Source organism: Oncorhynchus mykiss, chromosome 6, assembly GCF_013265735.2.
Source record: "Oncorhynchus mykiss isolate Arlee chromosome 6, USDA_OmykA_1.1, whole genome shotgun sequence".
In the NCBI taxonomy this organism is placed as follows: domain Eukaryota; kingdom Metazoa; phylum Chordata; class Actinopteri; order Salmoniformes; family Salmonidae; genus Oncorhynchus; species Oncorhynchus mykiss.
In genome coordinates this window covers 93148014-93171813 of record NC_048570.1, presented here as the reverse complement: position 1 = coordinate 93171813, position 23800 = coordinate 93148014, and the positions used below count along the sequence as shown (strand labels likewise).

The 23800-nt window shown below is 42.7% G+C and overlaps 1 protein-coding gene across 5 annotated transcripts in view; it reads left to right on the top strand.

Annotated features, from left to right (window-relative positions):
- LOC110516876 (caldesmon, smooth muscle) overlaps positions 1-23800 on the top strand; it is an 87539-nt gene that overhangs the window by 27234 nt on the left and 36505 nt on the right. For 4 of the 5 annotated variants that reach the window (XM_036981593.1, XM_036981595.1, XM_036981592.1 and 1 more), the window contains exons 3-5: positions 19059-19506; positions 19705-19835; positions 22229-22475. In XM_036981593.1, the coding sequence (XP_036837488.1) occupies positions 19059-19506; positions 19705-19835; positions 22229-22475 (826 nt within the window). Of the gene's footprint in view, positions 1-19058; positions 19507-19704; positions 19836-21414; positions 21969-22228; positions 22476-23800 lie in introns of those variants that run through there. The other variant, XM_036981597.1, reaches the window with a different exon arrangement.

Below are 23800 nucleotides of genomic sequence, written 5' to 3'. Positions count from 1 at the left end.
GTGGAACCCTTTATAGTTCCAGGTGGAACCCTTTTTAGTTGCAGGTGGAACCCTTTATAGTTCCAGGTGGAACCCTTTATAGTTCCAGGTGGAACCCTTTATAGATCCAGGTGGAACCCTTTATAGTTCCAGGTGGAACCCTTTATAGTTCCAGGTGGAACCCTTTATAGTTCCAGGTGGAACCCTTTATAGTTCCAGGTGGAACCCTTTTTAGTTCCAGGTGGAACCCTTTATAGTTCCAGGTGGAACCCTTTTTAGTTCCAGGCGGAACCCTTTTTAGTTCCAGGTGGAAACCGTTTTTGGTTCCAGGTAGAATAACTGTTATTATTCTACTTGTTAATGTTATTATGTTATTATGCTACTTGTTAATGTTTTAATGCACTTCTATGCAGCACATTAATAAATCAACCTAAACTATATTTATTTTTGCTTTGTTGCAACAATGAGAAACGAGAAATGACAGAAGGCCGGGGCAACAGGAAGAGAGCCTGCCTTCGTCCCAAAGGGAACCCTATCCCCTGTGTAGTGCACTACTACATAGGGCTCTGGTGAAAAGTAGTGCACGACTACATCGGGCTCTGGTCTAAAGTAGTGCACTACTACATAGGGCTCTGGTGAAAAGTAGTGCACTATATGGTGAATAGGGCTCTGGTCTAAAGTAGTGCACTATTTAGGGAAATGGGTGCCATTTGGGATACAGCCCATAGCTCACTCAGAGGAAACAGGATGCAGCAGTGGCGTCCGTTCCGTTGGCAGCGAGGTCGGTCGTTCAGTTTTGTGTATGTTTCCATGGCCACAGTACATGTGTGTCCCGTTGCCATGACGCTGAGCCAAAGGCCCTGGGGTCTGGCTAACACCTGTCATCTGCTGGGCTAAACTGAAGCAAACAGGAAAACGCTCATCCAGAGGCGGCGCTCCTAGTGGCCGGGGACTTTAATGCAGGGAAATTTAAATCAGTTTTACCTCATTTCTACCAGCATGTAAAAATGTGCAACCAGAGGGAAGAGAATTGTCATCGACGGGGCTGTAGTGGAGCAGGTTGAGAGCTTTAAGTTCCTTGGCTTCCATATCACCAACAAACTAACATGGTCCAAACACACCAAGACAAAGGTGAAGAGGGTACGACAAAACCTATTCCCCTTCGGGAGACTGAAAAGATTTGGCATGGGTCCTCAGATCCTCAAAAGGTTCTACAGCTGCACCATTGAGAGCATCCTGACGACTGCCTAGTATGGCAACTGCACGGCCTCCGACCTCAAGGCACTATAGAGGGTAGTGTGTACGCCCCATCTCCCCCCCACCCCCCATGCTGCTGCTACTCTCTGTTATTATCTATGCATAGTCACTTTAGTAACTCTACCTAAATGTACATATTACCTCGACACCGGTGCCCCCGCACATTGACATTGACTGTACCGGTGCCCCCTATATACAGTCCCCTATATACAGTCCCCTATATACAGCCCCCTATATACAGCCCCCTATATACAGTCCCCTATATACAGTCCCCTATATACAGTCCCCTATATACAGTCCCCTATATACAGTCCCCTATATACAGTCCCCTATATACAGTCCCCTATATACAGCCCCCTATATACAGTCTCCTATATACAGTCTCACTATTGTTATTTACTGCTGCTCTTTAATTATTTGTTTGTCTTATCTCTTACTTTTTTTGTGTTTTTCTTAAAACTGCATAGTTGGTTAAGGGCTTGTAAGTAAGCATTTCATTGTAAGGTGAATTAATAATACCTGTTGTATTTGGCGCATGTGACAAATACAATTTGATTTGACACACGCACGCACACACACACACACACACACACACACACACACACACACACACACACACACACACACACACACACACACACACACACACACACACACACACACACACACACACACTCGGCTGCTGTAGGCTGACTGCAGGTGTTTGGCTGTAAAGATTCACTTCCTGTGACCGCTGCCTGTCCCCTGACCTCTCTACAGTACCTGACCCCCTCTGTCTTTTCCCCTTTCAACATTGTGCTGACCGCTAACAATATTGCAGAAGCCACCTGATTGTTTTCACAGTGGTTAGCAGCTAGCACGTTTAGCCACCTGATGTTTTGGTGCCCTTGAGGTGAGGCAGACAATCAACTATTGGCTTCAAGATGGATGTCATACGTAACAAACTATGAAGAAAAAATCATATTTCTAAAAACAGTTGTCTAATATGTACACTACCGTTCAAAAGTTTGGGGTCGCTAAGAAAAACAATTGTCCATTAAAATAACATCAAATTGATAAGAAATACACTGTAGACATTGTTAATGTTGTAAATGACTATTGTAGCTGGAAATGGCAGATTTTTTATGGAATATCTACAAAGACATACAGAGACCCATTAACAGCAACCATCACTCCTGTGTTCCAATGGCACGTTGTGTTAGCTAATCCAAGTTTATAATTTTAAAAGGCGAATTGATCATTACAAAACCCATTTGCAATTATGTTAGCACAGCTGAAAACTGTTGTTCTGATTAAAGAAGCAATAAAACGGACCTTCTTTAGACTAGTTGAGTATCTGGAGCATCAACATTTGTGGGTTCGATTGCAGGCTCCAAATGGCCAGAAACAGAGAACCTTCTTCTGAAACTCATCACTCTATTCTTGATCTATTCTTGTTGTTGCAAGACATTTCCAAGAAACTGAAGACTTTGCTGAAGACAATGCTGTGTACTACTCCTTTCACAGAACAGCGCAAACTGTCTCTAAACAGAATAGAAAGAGGAGTGGGAGGCCCCGGTGCATAACTAAGCAAGAGGACAAGTACAATAGAGGGTCTAGTTTGAGAAACAGACACCTCACAAGTCCTCAACTGGCAGCTTCATTAAATAGTAGCCGCAAAACACAAGTCTCAACGTCAACAGTGAAGAGGCGACTCCGGGATGCTGGCCTTTCAGGCAGAGTTGCAAAGAAAAAACCATATCTCAGACTGGCCAATAAAAACACAAGATTAATTAAGATGGAGAGGAACTCTGCCTAGAAGGCCAGCATCCCGGAGTCGCCTCTTCACTGTACAATGCAGCTTCCTGTACTGGTTACATCTCTACCTCCAGTTACTACTAGAGGAATGAGCACTGTGTTCAACAATGACTGGTTTACAGCTCTACCTCCAGTTACTGCTAGAGGAATGAGCACTGTGTTCAACAATGACTGGTTACATCTATACCTCCTGTTACTACTAGAGGAATGAGCACTGTGTTCAACAATGACTGGTTTACAGCTCTACCTCCTGTTACTACTAGAGGAATGAGCACTGTGTTCAACAATGACTGGTTTACAGCTCTACCTCCAGTTACTACTAGAGGAATGAGCACTGTGTTCAACAATGACTGGTTTACAGCTCTACCTCCAGTTACTGCTAGAGGAATGAGCGCTGTGTTCAACAATGACTGGTTTACAGCTCTACCTCCAGTTACTACTAGAGGAATGAGCACTGTGTTCAACAATGACTGGTTTACAGCTCTACCTCCTGTTACTACTAGAGGAATGAGCACTGTGTTCAACAATGACTGGTTTACAGCTCTACCTCCAGTTACTACTAGAGGAATGAGCACTGTGTTCAACAATGACTGGTTACATTTATACCTCCAGTTACTGATAGAGGAATGAGCGATGTGTTCAACAATGACTGGTTACATCTCTACCTCCAGTTACTGCTAGAGGAATGAGCACTGTGTTCAACAATGACTGGTTACATCTCTACCTCCAGTTACTGATAGAGGAATGAGCACTGTGTTCAACAATGACTGGTTACATCTCAACCTCCAGTTACTACTAGAGGAATGAGCCCTGTGTTCAACAATGACTGGTTACAACTCTACCTCCAGTTACTGCTAGAGGAATGAGCACTGTGTTCAACAATGACTGGTTACATCTCTACCTCCAGTTACTGATAGAGGAATGAGCCCTGTGTTCAACAATGACTGGTTACATCTCTACCTCCAGTTACTGCTAGAGGAATGAGCTCTGTGTTCAACAATGACTGTTAAGGTGAGTTAAAATCATCAAACGCATAAAACATTATTAAACATTAAGACACGACCACTGAAAATTACTAATCTGAACCACTTACTACTTCAACTTGACAAAAATGAATAATTAAGTTTTTTTTTAAATTTAATAGATGGAACCTGCATCTTTTTATGTTCACTACAACAAATATTCATGTTCAAGTTAATTCAATCGTTTTAATTCAGAATACTTAATTTAATGGAAAAATTTATTTAATGGGGAAAACTTAATTTAATGGAAAATAGTGAACAAAACACAAAACATTTTAGTATGTACATCTTCTAAAGATAACCACATGGGTGCTGATGTCACTTTACGTTTTGAATACTGATATACTTTGAGTTGGGTTTACTACAACGGTTCTAGGCATCGGGAGTTAGCAGAACTGATATACTTTGAGTTGGGTTTACTAAAAACGGTTCTAGGCATCGGGAGTTAGCAGAACTGATATACTTTGAGTTGGGTTTACTACAAACGGTTCTAGGCATCGGGAGTTAGCAGAACTGATATACTTTGAGTAGGGTTTACTACAACGGTTCTAGGCATTGGGAGTTAGCAGAACTGATATACTTTGAGTTGGGTTTACTACAACGGTTCTAGACAACGGGAGTTAGCAGAACTGATATACTTTTAGTTGGGTTTACTACAACGGTTCTAGGCATTGGGAGTTAGCAGAACTGATATACTTTGAGTAGGGTTTACTACAATGGTTCTAGACAACGGGAGTTAGCAGAACTGATATACTTTGAGTAGGGTTTACTACAACGGTTCTAGGCAACGGGAGTTAGCAGAACTGATATACTTTGAGTAGGGTTTACTACAACGGTTCTAGGCAACGGGAGTTAGCAGAACTGATATACTTTGAGTAGGGTTTACTACAATGGTTCTAGGCAACGGGAGTTAGCAGAACTGATATTCTTTGAGTTGGGTTTACTACAACGGTTCTAGGCAACGGGAGTTAGCAGAACTGATATACTTTGAGTTGGGTTTACTACAACGGTTCTAGGCAACGGGAGTTAGCAGAACTGATATACTTTGAGTTGGGTTTCCTACAACGGTTCTAGGCATCGGGAGTTAGCAGAACTGATATACTTTGAGTTGGGTTTACTACAACGGTTCTAGGCAACGGGAGTTAGCAGAACTGATATACTTTGAGTAGGGTTTACTACAACGGTTCTAGGCAACGGGAGTTAGCAGAACTGATATACTTTGAGTAGGGTTTACTAAAAACGGTTCTAGGCAACGGGAGTTAGCAGAACTGATATACTTTGAGTTGGGTTTACTACAACGGTTCTAGGCAACGGGAGTTAGCAGAACTGATATACTTTGAGTTGGGTTTACTACAACGGTTCTAGGCAACGGGAGTTAGCAGAACTGATATACTTTGAGTTGGGTTTCCTACAACGGTTCTAGGCATCGGGAGTTAGCAGAACTGATATACTTTGAGTTGGGTTTACTACAACGGTTCTAGGCAACGGGAGTTAGCAGAACTGATATACTTTGAGTAGGGTTTACTACAACGGTTCTAGGCAACGGGAGTTAGCAGAACTGATATACTTTGAGTAGGGTTTACTAAAAACGGTTCTAGGCAACGGGAGTTAGCAGAACTGATATACTTTGAGTTGGGTTTACTACAACGGTTCTAGGCAACGGGAGTTAGCAGAACTGATATACTTTGAGTTGGGTTTACTACAACGGTTCTAGGCAACGGGAGTTAGCAGAACTGATATACTTTGAGTTGGGTTTCCTACAATGGTTCTAGGCAACGGGAGTTAGCAGAACTGATATACTTTGAGTTGGGTTTACTACAACGGTTCTAGGCAACGGGACTTAGCAGAACTGATATACTTTGAGTTGGGTTTACTACAACGGTTCTACACAACGGGAGTTAGCAGAACTGATATACTTTGAGTTGGGTTTACTACAACGGTTCTAGGCAACGGGACTTAGCAGAACTGATATACTTTGAGTTGGGTTTACTAAAAACGGTTCTAGGCAACGGGAGTTAGCAGAACTGATATACTTTGAGTTGGGTTTACTACAATGGTTCTAGGCATCGGGAGTTAGCAGAACTGATATACTTTGAGTTGGGTTTACTACAATGGTTCTACACAACGGGAGTTAGCAGAACTGATATACTTTGAGTAGGGTTTACTACAACGGTTCTAGGCAATGGGAGTTAGCAGAACTGATATACTTTGAGTTGGGTTTACTAAAAACGGTTCTAGGCAACGGGAGTTAGCAGAACTGATATACTTTGAGTTGGGTTTACTACAAACGGTTCTAGGCATCGGGAGTTAGCAGAACTGATATACTTTGAGTAGGGTTTACTACAACGGTTCTAGGCATTGGGAGTTAGCAGAACTGATATCCTTTGAGTTGGGTTTACTACAACGGTTCTAGACAACGGGAGTTAGCAGAACTGATATACTTTGAGTTGGGTTTACTACAACGGTTCTAGGCATTGGGAGTTAGCAGAACTGATATACTTTGAGTAGGGTTTACTACAATGGTTCTAGACAACGGGAGTTAGCAGAACTGATATACTTTGAGTAGGGTTTACTACAACGGTTCTAGGCAACGGGAGTTAGCAGAACTGATATACTTTGAGTAGGGTTTACTACAACGGTTCTAGGCAACGGGAGTTAGCAGAACTGATATACTTTGAGTAGGGTTTACTACAATGGTTCTAGGCAACGGGAGTTAGCAGAACTGATATACTTTGAGTTGGGTTTACTACAACGGTTCTAGGCAACGGGAGTTAGCAGAACTGATATACTTTGAGTAGGGTTTACTAAAAACGGTTCTAGGCAACGGGAGTTAGCAGAACTGATATACTTTGAGTTGGGTTTACTACAACGGTTCTAGGCAACGGGAGTTAGCAGAACTGATATACTTTGAGTTGGGTTTACTACAACGGTTCTAGGCAACGGGAGTTAGCAGAACTGATATACTTTGAGTTGGGTTTCCTACAACGGTTCTAGGCATCGGGAGTTAGCAGAACTGATATACTTTGAGTTGGGTTTACTACAACGGTTCTAGGCAACGGGAGTTAGCAGAACTGATATACTTTGAGTAGGGTTTACTACAACGGTTCTAGGCAACGGGAGTTAGCAGAACTGATATACTTTGAGTAGGGTTTACTAAAAACGGTTCTAGGCAACGGGAGTTAGCAGAACTGATATACTTTGAGTTGGGTTTACTACAACGGTTCTAGGCAACGGGAGTTAGCAGAACTGATATACTTTGAGTTGGGTTTACTACAACGGTTCTAGGCAACGGGAGTTAGCAGAACTGATATACTTTGAGTTGGGTTTCCTACAATGGTTCTAGGCAACGGGAGTTAGCAGAACTGATATACTTTGAGTTGGGTTTACTACAACGGTTCTAGGCAACGGGACTTAGCAGAACTGATATACTTTGAGTTGGGTTTACTACAACGGTTCTACACAACGGGAGTTAGCAGAACTGATATACTTTGAGTTGGGTTTACTACAACGGTTCTAGGCAACGGGACTTAGCAGAACTGATATACTTTGAGTTGGGTTTACTAAAAACGGTTCTAGGCAACGGGAGTTAGCAGAACTGATATACTTTGAGTTGGGTTTACTACAATGGTTCTAGGCATCGGGAGTTAGCAGAACTGATATACTTTGAGTTGGGTTTACTACAATGGTTCTACACAACGGGAGTTAGCAGAACTGATATACTTTGAGTAGGGTTTACTACAACGGTTCTAGGCAATGGGAGTTAGCAGAACTGATATACTTTGAGTTGGGTTTACTAAAAACGGTTCTAGGCAACGGGAGTTAGCAGAACTGATATACTTTGAGTTGGGTTTACTACAAACGGTTCTAGGCATCGGGAGTTAGCAGAACTGATATACTTTGAGTAGGGTTTACTACAACGGTTCTAGGCATTGGGAGTTAGCAGAACTGATATCCTTTGAGTTGGGTTTACTACAACGGTTCTAGACAACGGGAGTTAGCAGAACTGATATACTTTGAGTTGGGTTTACTACAACGGTTCTAGGCATTGGGAGTTAGCAGAACTGATATACTTTGAGTAGGGTTTACTACAATGGTTCTAGACAACGGGAGTTAGCAGAACTGATATACTTTGAGTAGGGTTTACTACAACGGTTCTAGGCAACGGGAGTTAGCAGAACTGATATACTTTGAGTAGGGTTTACTACAACGGTTCTAGGCAACGGGAGTTAGCAGAACTGATATACTTTGAGTAGGGTTTACTACAATGGTTCTAGGCAACGGGAGTTAGCAGAACTGATATACTTTGAGTTGGGTTTACTACAACGGTTCTAGGCAACGGGAGTTAGCAGAACTGATATACTTTGAGTTGGGTTTACTACAACGGTTCTAGGCAACGGGATTTAGCAGAACTGATATACTTTGAGTTGGGTTTCCTACAACGGTTCTAGGCATCGGGAGTTAGCAGAACTGATATACTTTGAGTTGGGTTTACTACAACGGTTCTAGGCAACGGGAGTTAGCAGAACTGATATACTTTGAGTAGGGTTTACTACAACGGTTCTAGGCAACGGGAGTTAGCAGAACTGATATACTTTGAGTAGGGTTTACTAAAAACGGTTCTAGGCAACGGGAGTTAGCAGAACTGATATACTTTGAGTTGGGTTTACTACAACGGTTCTAGGCAACGGGAGTTAGCAGAACTGATATACTTTGAGTTGGGTTTACTACAACGGTTCTAGGCAACGGGAGTTAGCAGAACTGATATACTTTGAGTTGGGTTTCCTACAATGGTTCTAGGCAATGGGAGTTAGCAGAACTGATATACTTTGAGTTGGGTTTACTACAACGGTTCTAGGCAACGGGAGTTAGCAGAACTGATATACTTTGAGTTGGGTTTCCTACAATGGTTCTAGGCAACGGGAGTTAGCAGAACTGATATACTTTGAGTTGGGTTTACTACAACGGTTCTAGGCAACGGGACTTAGCAGAACTGATATACTTTGAGTTGGGTTTACTACAACGGTTCTACACAACGGGAGTTAGCAGAACTGATATACTTTGAGTTGGGTTTACTACAACGGTTCTAGGCAACGGGACTTAGCAGAACTGATATACTTTGAGTTGGGTTTACTACAACGGTTCTACACAACGGGAGTTAGCAGAACTGATATACTTTGAGTTGGGTTTACTACAATGGTTCTAGGCATCGGGAGTTAGCAGAACTGATATACTTTGAGTTGGGTTTACTACAATGGTTCTACACAACGGGAGTTAGCAGAACTGATATACTTTGAGTAGGGTTTACTACAACGGTTCTAGGCAACGGGAGTTAGCAGAACTGATATACTTTGAGTAGGGTTTACTAAAAACGGTTCTAGGCAACGGGAGTTAGCAGAACTGATATACTTTGAGTTGGGTTTACTACAACGGTTCTAGGCAATGGGAGTTAGCAGAACTGATATACTTTGAGTTGGGTTTACTACAACGGTTCTAGGCAACGGGAGTTAGCAGAACTGATATACTTTGAGTTGGGTTTCCTACAATGGTTCTAGGCAACGGGAGTTAGCAGAACTGATATACTTTGAGTTGGGTTTACTACAACGGTTCTAGGCAACGGGACTTAGCAGAACTGATATACTTTGAGTTGGGTTTACTACAACGGTTCTACACAACGGGAGTTAGCAGAACTGATATACTTTGAGTTGGGTTTACTACAACGGTTCTAGGCAACGGGACTTAGCAGAACTGATATACTTTGAGTTGGGTTTACTACAACGGTTCTACACAACGGGAGTTAGCAGAACTGATATACTTTGAGTTGGGTTTACTACAATGGTTCTAGGCATCGGGAGTTAGCAGAACTGATATACTTTGAGTTGGGTTTACTACAATGGTTCTACACAACGGGAGTTAGCAGAACTGATATACTTTGAGTAGGGTTTACTACAACGGTTCTAGGCAACGGGAGTTAGCAGAACTGATATACTTTGAGTTGGGTTTACTAAAAACGGTTCTAGGCAACGGGAGTTAGCAGAACTGATATACTTTGAGTTGGGTTTCCTACAACGGTTCTAGGCAACGGGAGTTAGCAGAACTGATATACTTTGAGTTGGGTTTACTACAACGGTTCTAGGCAACGGGAGTTAGCAGAACTGATATACTTTGAGTTGGGTTTACTACAACGGTTCTAGGCAACGGGAGTTAGCAGAACTGATATACTTTGAGTTGGGTTTACTACAACGGTTCTAGGCAACGGGAGTTAGCAGAACTGATATACTTTGAGTTGGGTTTACTACAACGGTTCTAGGCAACGGGAGTTAGCAGAACTGATATACTTTGAGTTGGGTTTACTACAACGGTTCTAGGCAACGGGACTTAGCAGAACTGATATACTTTGAGTTGGGTTTACTAAAAACGGTTCTAGGCAACGGGAGTTATCAGAACTGATATACTTTGAGTTGGGTTTACTACAATGGTTCTAGGCATCGGGAGTTAGCAGAACTGATATACTTTGAGTTGGGTTTACTACAATGGTTCTACACAACGGGAGTTAGCAGAACTGATATACTTTGAGTAGGGTTTACTACAACGGTTCTAGGCAATGGGAGTTAGCAGAACTGATATACTTTGAGTTGGGTTTACTAAAAACGGTTCTAGGCAACGGGAGTTAGCAGAACTGATATACTTTGAGTTGGGTTTACTACAAACGGTTCTAGGCATCGGGAGTTAGCAGAACTGATATACTTTGAGTAGGGTTTACTACAACGGTTCTAGGCATTGGGAGTTAGCAGAACTGATATCCTTTGAGTTGGGTTTACTACAACGGTTCTAGGCAACGGGATTTAGCAGAACTGATATACTTTGAGTTGGGTTTCCTACAACGGTTCTAGGCATCGGGAGTTAGCAGAACTGATATACTTTGAGTTGGGTTTACTACAACGGTTCTAGGCAACGGGAGTTAGCAGAACTGATATACTTTGAGTAGGGTTTACTACAACGGTTCTAGGCAACGGGAGTTAGCAGAACTGATATACTTTGAGTAGGGTTTACTAAAAACGGTTCTAGGCAACGGGAGTTAGCAGAACTGATATACTTTGAGTTGGGTTTACTACAACGGTTCTAGGCAACGGGAGTTAGCAGAACTGATATACTTTGAGTTGGGTTTACTACAACGGTTCTAGGCAACGGGAGTTAGCAGAACTGATATACTTTGAGTTGGGTTTACTACAACGGTTCTACACAACGGGAGTTAGCAGAACTGATATACTTTGAGTTGGGTTTACTACAACGGTTCTAGGCAACGGGACTTAGCAGAACTGATATACTTTGAGTTGGGTTTACTACAACGGTTCTACACAACGGGAGTTAGCAGAACTGATATACTTTGAGTTGGGTTTACTACAATGGTTCTAGGCATCGGGAGTTAGCAGAACTGATATACTTTGAGTTGGGTTTACTACAATGGTTCTACACAACGGGAGTTAGCAGAACTGATATACTTTGAGTAGGGTTTACTACAACGGTTCTAGGCAACGGGAGTTAGCAGAACTGATATACTTTGAGTAGGGTTTACTAAAAACGGTTCTAGGCAACGGGAGTTAGCAGAACTGATATACTTTGAGTTGGGTTTACTACAACGGTTCTAGGCAACGGGAGTTAGCAGAACTGATATACTTTGAGTTGGGTTTACTACAACGGTTCTAGGCAACGGGAGTTAGCAGAACTGATATACTTTGAGTTGGGTTTCCTACAATGGTTCTAGGCAACGGGAGTTAGCAGAACTGATATACTTTGAGTTGGGTTTACTACAACGGTTCTAGGCAACGGGACTTAGCAGAACTGATATACTTTGAGTTGGGTTTACTACAACGGTTCTACACAACGGGAGTTAGCAGAACTGATATACTTTGAGTTGGGTTTACTACAACGGTTCTAGGCAACGGGACTTAGCAGAACTGATATACTTTGAGTTGGGTTTACTACAACGGTTCTACACAACGGGAGTTAGCAGAACTGATATACTTTGAGTTGGGTTTACTACAATGGTTCTAGGCATCGGGAGTTAGCAGAACTGATATACTTTGAGTTGGGTTTACTACAATGGTTCTACACAACGGGAGTTAGCAGAACTGATATACTTTGAGTAGGGTTTACTACAACGGTTCTAGGCAACGGGAGTTAGCAGAACTGATATACTTTGAGTTGGGTTTACTAAAAACGGTTCTAGGCAACGGGAGTTAGCAGAACTGATATACTTTGAGTTGGGTTTCCTACAACGGTTCTAGGCAACGGGAGTTAGCAGAACTGATATACTTTGAGTTGGGTTTACTACAACGGTTCTAGGCAACGGGAGTTAGCAGAACTGATATACTTTGAGTTGGGTTTACTACAACGGTTCTAGGCAACGGGAGTTAGCAGAACTGATATACTTTGAGTTGGGTTTACTACAACGGTTCTAGGCAACGGGAGTTAGCAGAACTGATATACTTTGAGTTGGGTTTCCTACAACGGTTCTAGGCAACGGGAGTTAGCAGAACTGATATACTTTGAGTTGGGTTTACTACAACGGTTCTAGGCAACGGGAGTTAGCAGAACTGATATACTTTGAGTTGGGTTTACTACAACGGTTCTAGGCAACGGGAGTTAGCAGAACTGATATACTTTGAGTTGGGTTTACTACAACGGTTCTAGGCAACGGGAGTTAGCAGAACTAATATACTTTGAGTTGGGTTTACTACAACGGTTCTAGGCAACGGGAGTTAGCAGAACTGATATACTTTGAATTGGGTTTACTACAATGGTTCTAGGCAACGGGAGTTAGCAGAACTGATATACTTTGAGTTGGGTTTACTACAACGGTTCTAGGCAACGGGAGTTAGCAGAACTGATATGCTTTGAATTGGGTTTACTACAACGGTTCTAGACAACGGGAGTTAGCAGAACTGATATACTTTGAATTGGGTTTACTACAACGGTTCTAGGCAACGGGAGTTAGCAGAACTGATATACTTTGAGTAGGGTTTACTACAACGGTTCTAGACAACGGGAGTTAGCAGAACTGATATACTTTGAGTTGGGTTTACTACAACGGTTCTAGGCATCGGGAGTTAGCAGAACTGATATACTTTGAGTTGGGTTTACTACAATGGTTCTAGGCAACGGGAGTTAGCAGAACTGATATACTTTGAGTTGGGTTTACTACAACGGTTCTACACAACGGGAGTTAGCAGAACTGATATACTTTGAGTAGGGTTTACTACAACGGTTCTAGGCAACGGGAGTTAGCAGAACTGATATACTTTGAGTTGGGTTTACTACAACGGTTCTACACAACGGGAGTTAGCAGAACTGATATACTTTGAGTAGGGTTTACTACAACGGTTCTAGGCAACGGGAGTTAGCAGAACTGATATACTTTGAGTTGGGTTTACTACAACGGTTCTAGGCAACGGGAGTTAGCAGAACTGATATACTTTGAGTAGGGTTTACTACAATGGTTCTAGACAACGGGAGTTAGCAGAACTGATATACTTTGAGTTGGGTTTACTAAAAACCGTTCTAGGCATCGGGAGTTAGCAGAACTGATATACTTTGAGTAGGGTTTACTACAATGGTTCTAGACAACGGGAGTTAGCAGAACTGATATACTTTGAGTTGGGTTTACTACAATGGTTCTAGACAACAGGAGTTAGCAGAACTGATATACTTTGAGTTGGGTTTACTAAAAACGGTTCTAGGCATCGGGAGTTAGCAGAACTGATATACTTTGAGTAGGGTTTACTACAATGGTTCTAGACAACGGGAGTTAGCAGAACTGATATACTTTGAGTAGGGTTTACTACAATGGTTCTAGACAACAGGAGTTAGCAGAACTGATATACTTTGAGTTGGGTTTACTAAAAACGGTTCTAGGCATCGGGAGTTAGCAGAACTGATATACTTTGAGTAGGGTTTACTACAATGGTTCTAGACAACGGGAGTTAGCAGAACTGATATACTTTGAGTAGGGTTTACTACAACGGTTCTACACAACGGGAGTTAGCAGAACTGATATACTTTGAGTTGGGTTTCCTACAACGGTTCTAGGCAACGGGAGTTAGCAGAACTGATATACTTTGAGTTGGGTTTACTACAACGGTTCTAGGCAACGGGAGTTAGCAGAACTGATATACTTTGAGTTGGGTTTACTACAACGGTTCTAGGCAACGGGAGTTAGCAGAACTGATATACTTTGAGTTGGGTTTACTACAACGGTTCTAGGCAACGGGAGTTAGCAGAACTGATATACTTTGAGTTGGGTTTACTACAACGGTTCTAGGCAACGGGAGTTAGCAGAACTGATATACTTTGAGTTGGGTTTACTACAACGGTTCTAGGCAACGGGAGTTAGCAGAACTGATATACTTTGAGTTGGGTTTACTACAACGGTTCTAGGCAACGGGAGTTAGCAGAACTGATATACTTTGAGTTGGGTTTCCTACAACGGTTCTAGGCAACGGGAGTTAGCAGAACTGATATACTTTGAGTTGGGTTTACTACAACGGTTCTAGGCAACGGGAGTTAGCAGAACTGATATACTTTGAGTTGGGTTTACTACAACGGTTCTAGGCAACGGGAGTTAGCAGAACTGATATACTTTGAGTTGGGTTTACTACAACGGTTCTAGGCAACGGGAGTTAGCAGAACTAATATACTTTGAGTTGGGTTTACTACAACGGTTCTAGGCAACGGGAGTTAGCAGAACTGATATGCTTTGAATTGGGTTTACTACAACGGTTCTAGACAACGGGAGTTAGCAGAACTGATATACTTTGAATTGGGTTTACTACAACGGTTCTAGGCAACGGGAGTTAGCAGAACTGATATACTTTGAGTAGGGTTTACTACAACGGTTCTAGACAACGGGAGTTAGCAGAACTGATATACTTTGAGTTGGGTTTACTACAACGGTTCTAGGCATCGGGAGTTAGCAGAACTGATATACTTTGAGTTGGGTTTACTACAATGGTTCTAGGCATCGGGAGTTAGCAGAACTGATATACTTTGAGTTGGGTTTACTACAACGGTTCTACACAACGGGAGTTAGCAGAACTGATATACTTTGAGTAGGGTTTACTACAACGGTTCTAGGCAACGGGAGTTAGCAGAACTGATATACTTTGAGTTGGGTTTACTACAACGGTTCTACACAACGGGAGTTAGCAGAACTGATATACTTTGAGTAGGGTTTACTACAACGGTTCTAGGCAACGGGAGTTAGCAGAACTGATATACTTTGAGTAGGGTTTACTACAATGGTTCTAGACAACGGGAGTTAGCAGAACTGATATACTTTGAGTAGGGTTTACTACAATGGTTCTAGACAACAGGAGTTAGCAGAACTGATATACTTTGAGTTGGGTTTACTAAAAACGGTTCTAGGCATCGGGAGTTAGCAGAACTGATATACTTTGAGTAGGGTTTACTACAATGGTTCTAGACAACGGGAGTTAGCAGAACTGATATACTTTGAGTAGGGTTTACTACAACGGTTCTACACAACGGGAGTTAGCAGAACTGATATACTTTGAGTTGGGTTTCCTACAATGGTTCTTGTCAACGGGAGTTAGCAGAACTGATATACTTTTAGTTGGGTTTACTACAATGGTTCTAGGCAACGGGAGTTAGCAGAACTGATATACTTTGAGTTGGGTTTACTACAACGGTTCTAGGCAACGGGAGTTAGCAGAACTAATATACTTTGAGTTGGGTTTACTACAACGGTTCTAGGCAACGGGAGTTAGCAGAACTGATATACTTTGAATTGGGTTTACTACAATGGTTCTAGGCAACGGGAGTTAGCAGAACTGATATACTTTGAGTTGGGTTTACTACAACGGTTCTAGGCAACGGGAGTTAGCAGAACTGATATACTTTGAGTAGGGTTTACTACAACGGTTCTAGGCATCGGGAGTTAGCAGAACTGATATACTTTGAGTTGGGTTTACTACAACGGTTCTAGGCATTGGGACTTAGCAGAACTGATATACTTTGAGTTGGATTTACTACAACGGTTCTAGGCAACGGGAGTTAGCAGAACTGATATACTTTGAGTAGGGTTTACTACAACGGTTCTAGGCATCGGGAGTTAGCAGAACTGATATACTTTGAGTTGGGTTTACTACAACGGTTCTAGACAATGGGAGTTAGCAGGACTGATATACTTTGAGTAGGGTTTACTAAAAACGGTTCTAGGCATTGGGAGTTAGCAGAACTGATATACTTTGAGTTGGGTTTCCTACAATGGTTCTAGGCAACGGGAGTTAGCAGAACTGATATACTTTGAGTTGGGTTTCCTACAACGGTTCTAGGCAACGGGAGTTAGCAGAACTGATATACTTTGAGTTGGGTTTACTACAACGGTTCTAGGCAACGGGAGTTAGCAGAACTGATATACTTTGAGTTGGGTTTACTACAACGGTTCTAGGCAACGGGAGTTAGCAGAACTAATATACTTTGAGTTGGGTTTACTACAACGGTTCTAGGCAACGGGAGTTAGCAGAACTGATATACTTTGAATTGGGTTTACTACAATGGTTCTAGGCAACGGGAGTTAGCAGAACTGATATACTTTGAGTTGGGTTTACTACAACGGTTCTAGGCAACGGGAGTTAGCAGAACTGATATGCTTTGAATTGGGTTTACTACAACGGTTCTAGACAACGGGAGTTAGCAGAACTGATATACTTTGAATTGGGTTTACTACAACGGTTCTAGGCAACGGGAGTTAGCAGAACTGATATACTTTGAGTAGGGTTTACTACAACGGTTCTAGACAACGGGAGTTAGCAGAACTGATATACTTTGAGTTGGGTTTACTACAACGGTTCTAGGCATCGGGAGTTAGCAGAACTGATATACTTTGAGTTGGGTTTACTACAATGGTTCTAGGCATCGGGAGTTAGCAGAACTGATATACTTTGAGTTGGGTTTACTACAACGGTTCTACACAACGGGAGTTAGCAGAACTGATATACTTTGAGTAGGGTTTACTACAACGGTTCTAGGCAACGGGAGTTAGCAGAACTGATATACTTTGAGTTGGGTTTACTACAACGGTTCTACACAACGGGAGTTAGCAGAACTGATATACTTTGAGTAGGGTTTACTACAACGGTTCTAGGCAACGGGAGTTAGCAGAACTGATATACTTTGAGTTGGGTTTACTACAACGGTTCTAGGCAACGGGAGTTAGCAGAACTGATATACTTTGAGTAGGGTTTACTACAATGGTTCTAGACAACGGGAGTTAGCAGAACTGATATACTTTGAGTTGGGTTTACTAAAAACCGTTCTAGGCATCGGGAGTTAGCAGAACTGATATACTTTGAGTAGGGTTTACTACAATGGTTCTAGACAACGGGAGTTAGCAGAACTGATATACTTTGAGTTGGGTTTACTACAATGGTTCTAGACAACAGGAGTTAGCAGAACTGATATACTTTGAGTTGGGTTTACTAAAAACGGTTCTAGGCATCGGGAGTTAGCAGAACTGATATACTTTGAGTAGGGTTTACTACAATGGTTCTAGACAACGGGAGTTAGCAGAACTGATATACTTTGAGTAGGGTTTACTACAATGGTTCTAGACAACAGGAGTTAGCAGAACTGATATACTTTGAGTTGGGTTTACTAAAAACGGTTCTAGGCATCGGGAGTTAGCAGAACTGATATACTTTGAGTAGGGTTTACTACAATGGTTCTAGACAACGGGAGTTAGCAGAACTGATATACTTTGAGTAGGGTTTACTACAACGGTTCTACACAACGGGAGTTAGCAGAACTGATATACTTTGAGTTGGGTTTCCTACAATGGTTCTTGTCAACGGGAGTTAGCAGAACTGATATACTTTTAGTTGGGTTTACTACAATGGTTCTAGGCATCGGGAGTTAGCAGAACTGATATACTTTGAGTTGGGTTTACTAAAAACAGTTCTAGGCATCGGGAGTTAGCAGAACTGATATACTTTGAGTTGGGTTTACTACAACGGTTCTAGGCAACGGGAGTTAGCAGAACTGATATACTTTGAGTAGGGTTTACTACAACGGTTCTAGGCATCGGGAGTTAGCAGAACTGATATACTTTGAGTTGGGTTTACTACAACGGTTCTAGGCATTGGGACTTAGCAGAACTGATATACTTTGAGTTGGATTTACTACAACGGTTCTAGGCAACGGGAGTTAGCAGAACTGATATACTTTGAGTAGGGTTTACTACAACGGTTCTAGGCATCGGGAGTTAGCAGAACTGATATACTTTGAGTTGGGTTTACTACAATGGTTCTAGACAATGGGAGTTAGCAGGACTGATATACTTTGAGTAGGGTTTACTAAAAACGGTTCTAGGCATTGGGAGTTAGCAGAACTGATATACTTTGAGTTGGGTTTCCTACAATGGTTCTAGGCAACGGGAGTTAGCAGAACTGATATACTTTGAGTTGGGTTTACTACAATGGTTCTAGGCAACGGGAGTTAGCAGAACTGATATACTTTGAGTTGGGTTTACTACAGCGGTTCTACACAACGGGAGTTAGCTGAACTGATATACTTTGAGTTGGGTTTACTACAGCGGTTCTACACATCGGGAGTTAGCAGAACTGATATACTTTGAGTTGGGTTTACTACAACGGTTCTAGGCAACGGGAGTTAGCAGAACTAATGATTTTTTACACTGTGTTAATAAACAGTTAGGAATTTAGCCGAATTAGTCTGTTTTGAATTCAGTTGACAATGCATTAGGTTGAAGTGTTGAAGGCTGTAAGTATTGTCTGTCTTTTTCGAGGGTCGACCTGGCCATCTCTCGGCCTGGATAACCCTGTCCTTAGATGTCATTACTCTTGAAGGAAATGTTGAATACAGCACTATATTTCTGTAGTGGCAAGATAGATATCTGTTAAACAGTTAGAAATGACTGGATCACCTTTAGGTTTGACTTGTTATTAACAATTGTACCTGTCTCTTCAGGTGTGAGAGTGAACTGAAGGCTAGTGGCTGCCAGTTGGCTCTGGAGGAGGACGAGGGCTTCAGTGACTGGACCCAGAGGTTGGAGAAACGCAGACAGCGCCACCTGGAGGAACAGGAGTCCTCGGAGGACCATCAGCCCCAGCAGCAGCAGAATCAGTCCCAGCAGCATGAACCCCAGCAGCATCACCCCCAGCAGCAGCATCAACCCCAGCAGCATCACCCCCAGCAGCAGCAGAATCAGCCCCAGCAGCATCAACCCCAGCAGCATCACCCCCAGCAGCAGCAGCAGCCCCAGATGCTCAGGCTAAACAGAGCCTCCCCAATCAGACCCTGCTTGAAGACACGTCCTGGACCTGGGCCCGAGGAGAGGGAGGAGAAGGAGGTAGAGTGGGAACGAAGAGCCAGCAACAAGACACAAGACACTTCAAGAAGAGTAACAGATGACAAGGTAGAGTTACGATTGTGTATATGCCGTGCTGTATCCAATCATCACTCAAGTCACACTGTCGTCTTTATTCACGGCAGGGCACAGAGGGGAAAGCTGATGTTTGGGCTGTGATGCCAAACTTGACCGCCAATGACGTTTGATGGCAAAACTCAAATTGGACCATAAAGTGTTCTTCTGAATGCTCTGTTTTGTTTTTAGGTCGTGGAGAAGAAGAAATCTGAGCTGAAGATCTCCTACACCTCTAAAGTCATGAGACACGTCAACAGCAACGGGGAAGCAGCTGGGGCGGAAGTGACCTCATACCTAGTTGCAGGGAAACTGTCTCCAAGGTAACACACCTAAAATAGTCTATATGTGTGTCCAAAATGGCGCTCGAATCCTTAAATAGAGCCTCATCTGGCCAAAAGTAGTGCACTATAATGGGAATAGGGTGCCATTTGTCTGGTATAAAGTAGTACACTATAACGGGAATAGGGTGCCATTTGGTTGGCCTAAAGTAGTGCACTATAACGGGAATTGGGTGCCATTTGGCTGGTCTAAAGTAGTGCACTATCAAGGGATTAGGGTGCATTTGGCTGGCCTAAAGTGGTCCACTATAACGGGAATAGGGTTCCATTTGTCTGGTATAAAGTAGTACACTATAACGGGAATAGGGTGCCATTTGGTTGGCCTAAAGTAGTGCACTATAACGGGAATTGGGTGCCATTTGTCTGGTATAAAGTAGTACACTATAACGGGAATAGGGTGCCATTTGGTTGGCCTAAAGTAGTGCACTATAATGGGAATAGGGTGCCATTTGTCTGGTATAAAGTAGTACACTATAACGGGAATAGGGTGCCATTTGGTTGGCCTAAAGTAGTGCACTATAACGGGAATTGGGTGCCATTTGGCTGGTCTAAAGTAGTGCACTATCAAGGGATTAGGGTGCATTTGGCTGGCCTAAAGTGGTCCACTATAACGGGAATAGGGTTCCATTTGGTTGGTCTAAAGTAGTGCACTATCAAGGGAATAGGGTTCCATTTGGTTGGTCTAAAGTAGTGCACTATCAAGGGAATAGGGTGCCATTTGGTTGGTCTAAAGTAGTGCACTATCAAGGGAATAGGGTGCCATTTGGTTGGTCTAAAGTAGTGCACTATCAAGGGAATAGGGTGCCATTTGGTTGGTCTAAAGTAGTGCACTATCAAGGGAATAGGGTGCCATTTGGTTGGTCTAAAGTAGTGCACTATCAAGGGAATAGGGTGCCATTTGGTTGGTCTAAAGTAGTGCACTATAACAGGAATAGGGTGCCATTTGGTTGGTCTAAAGTAGTGCACTATAACAGGAATAGGGTGCCATTTGGTTGGTCTAAAGTAGTGCACTATCAAGGGAATAGGGTGCCATTTTGGACACCGATTCAGACTGGGGCCAGATCTCACTATTGTAATGTCCAAATTCAATTTAAAGAGGAGGAGAACTCAACACAAAGACTGAAGCTGTCTGAGTTTCTTTATTTATAGTTTCCTTGGTTTCAGTCTCATCTTCCTGCTACAGATGGAGGATCTTCATTTGAGCCAGTTTTCTACAGCAGGAAAATAATCCCGCAGCAACAGGAAATGTGAATTATAGGGTGGATTATTATTAATGGACATTTTTGAAGAAGTTGATACATCATTCGTAAGGATAAATCAAGTCTGAAATTGTTAAGGGGAAATTACAAACTTCAGAAGCCTTTTTAAACCTTAAAATAAACTAGACGTTTTACATTTCCTGCGTTGCAGGAAAGCTCTCCTGCAACACGGCGATCAAATTAAAATGTATGGGTGATCGCTTGTAGAGAGAGAATAATAACTTCTGTAAAGCATCTATCAGTTCCTACTTCATACTGAACTGAAAAAGAGGCATGACAAGATCAGTGACTCTCATCACTTCCTGTATGGGCTAGCTCAACATCCTTCCTTAATTTAACCAAGCCTTAAGAGTGAGCTACTATCGGGTGTTGAGACACAGCTAGAGACACAGATAGAGATGGCTGAGACACAGATAGTCATGGATGAGACACAGATAGTCTTGGATGAGACACAGGAAGACATGGCTGAGACACAGATAGTCATGACTGAGACACAGATAGTCTTGGATGAGACACAGGAAGACATGGCTGAGACACAGCTAGAGACACAGATAGAGATGGCTGAGACACAGATAGACATGACTGAGACACAGATAGTCATGGAGGAGACACAGAAAGAGATGGATGACACCCCGAAAGACATGGTTGAGACACAGATAGTCTTGGACGAGACACCAAAAGACATGGATGAGACACAGAAAGAGATGGATGACACCCCGAAAGACATGGTTGAGACACAGATAGTCTTGGACGAGGCACCAAAAGACATGGATGAGACACAGAAAGAGATGGATGAGACACCGAAAGAGATGGATGAGACACGTACTTCTTCCTTGTTTGTCACTGAAGGAGACAGGTAAACATTTCAAAGCACACTGAGGGAATCTTGTGGATTGATGAGATGAGACCTGTCCAAAGTAGTTCGTAACTACAGCAGTGGAGATATTAGAAGGTGTTACATTTATAATGCAGTTTGATCATAGTGAGAGACGGAGCAGCTTCCTCCAACCTGTCCTCTAACTTTGGACTTTACTTTCATCCTCTCCTCTCCTCTCCTCTCCTCTCCTCTCCTCTCCTCTCCTCTCCTCTCCTCTCCTCTCCTCTCCTCTCCTCTAGTCGTAGTGGCAGCTTGGGAGGGCAGAGACAGGAGGAGGTGGATGGAGAGGTTCCCGGGGGGCAGCTGGAGACAGAGAAGGCACCAGGCCAGGGACAGGGCACCCTGGAACAGCTGAGACAGAGACAGCAGGAGGACCAGGAGGAGATGGAGGAGTTGAACCGCAGGAGAGAGGAGAAACGCAGAGCCAGGGAGGAGGAGGAGCACCAGAGAGAGAAAGAGGAGCAGCACAGACAGGAGCAGGAGGAGGTGAGACCTGGGTCCGTTATAATGAATGAACAGGGGGGGTCAGATCCTAGACCAGCACTCCTACTCTGAGACTGGTATGTACACTATCTGTGTCTGTGTATATGCATGTCGCTGCATGTTGGTAACACTTCCTATGAACACCCTCTTCATAATGCATTGTTAGCACTTTTCTAACACCTTGTGAGCTCTGACATAATGCGTTATAATGCATTATAATGCACAACATGCACGACAGAGGTCAGTTCAGGCTCATGTACAGTGGGGCAAAAAATGATTTAGTCAGCCACCAATTGTGCAAGTTCTCCCACTTAAAAAGATGAGAGAGGCCTGTAGTTTTCATCATAGGTTCACTTCAACTATGACAGACAAAATGAGAAAAAAATCCAGAAAATCACATTGTAGGATTTTTAATGAATTTATTTGCATATTCTGGTGGAAAATAAGTATTTGGTCAATAACAAAAGTTTATCTCAATACTTTGTTATATCAAATCAAATTTATTTATATAGCCCTTCGTACATCAGCTGATATCTCAAAGTGCTGTACAGAAACCCAGCCTAAAGCCCCAAACAGCAAGCAATGCAGGTGTAGAAGCACGGTGGCTAGGAAAAACTCCCTAGAAAGGCCAAAACCTAGGAAGAAACCTAACCTATATACCCTTTGTTGGCAATGACAGTCAATGACAGTCAAACGTTTTCTGTAAGTCTTCACAAGGTTTTCACACACTGTTGCTGGTATTTTGGCCCATTCCTCCATGCAGATCTCCTCTAGAGCAGTGATGTTCTGGGTGTTGCTGGGCAACACGGACTTTTAACTCCCTCCAAAGATTTTCTATGGGGTTGAGATCTGGAGACTGGCTAGGCCACTCCAGGACCTTGAAATGCTTCTTACGAAGCCACTCCTTCATTGCCGGCGGTGTGTTTGGGATCATTGTCATGCTGAAAGACCCAGCCACGTTTCATCTTCAATGCCCTTGCTGATAGAAGGAGGTTTTCACTCAAAATCTCACGATACATGGCCCCATTCATTCTTTCCTTTACACGGATCAGTCGTCCTGGTCCCTTTGCAGAAAAACAGCCCCAAAGCATGATGTTTCCACCCCCATGCTTCACAGAAGGTATGGTGTTCTTTGGATGCAACTCAACATTCTTTGTCCTCCAAACACGAAGAGTTTAGTTTTTACCAAAAAGTTATATTTTGGTTTCATCTGACCATATGACATTCTCCCAATCTTCTTCTGGATCACCCAAATGCTCTCTAGCAAACTTCAGACGGGCCTGGACATGTACTGGCTTAAGCAGGGGGACACGTCTGACACTGCAGGA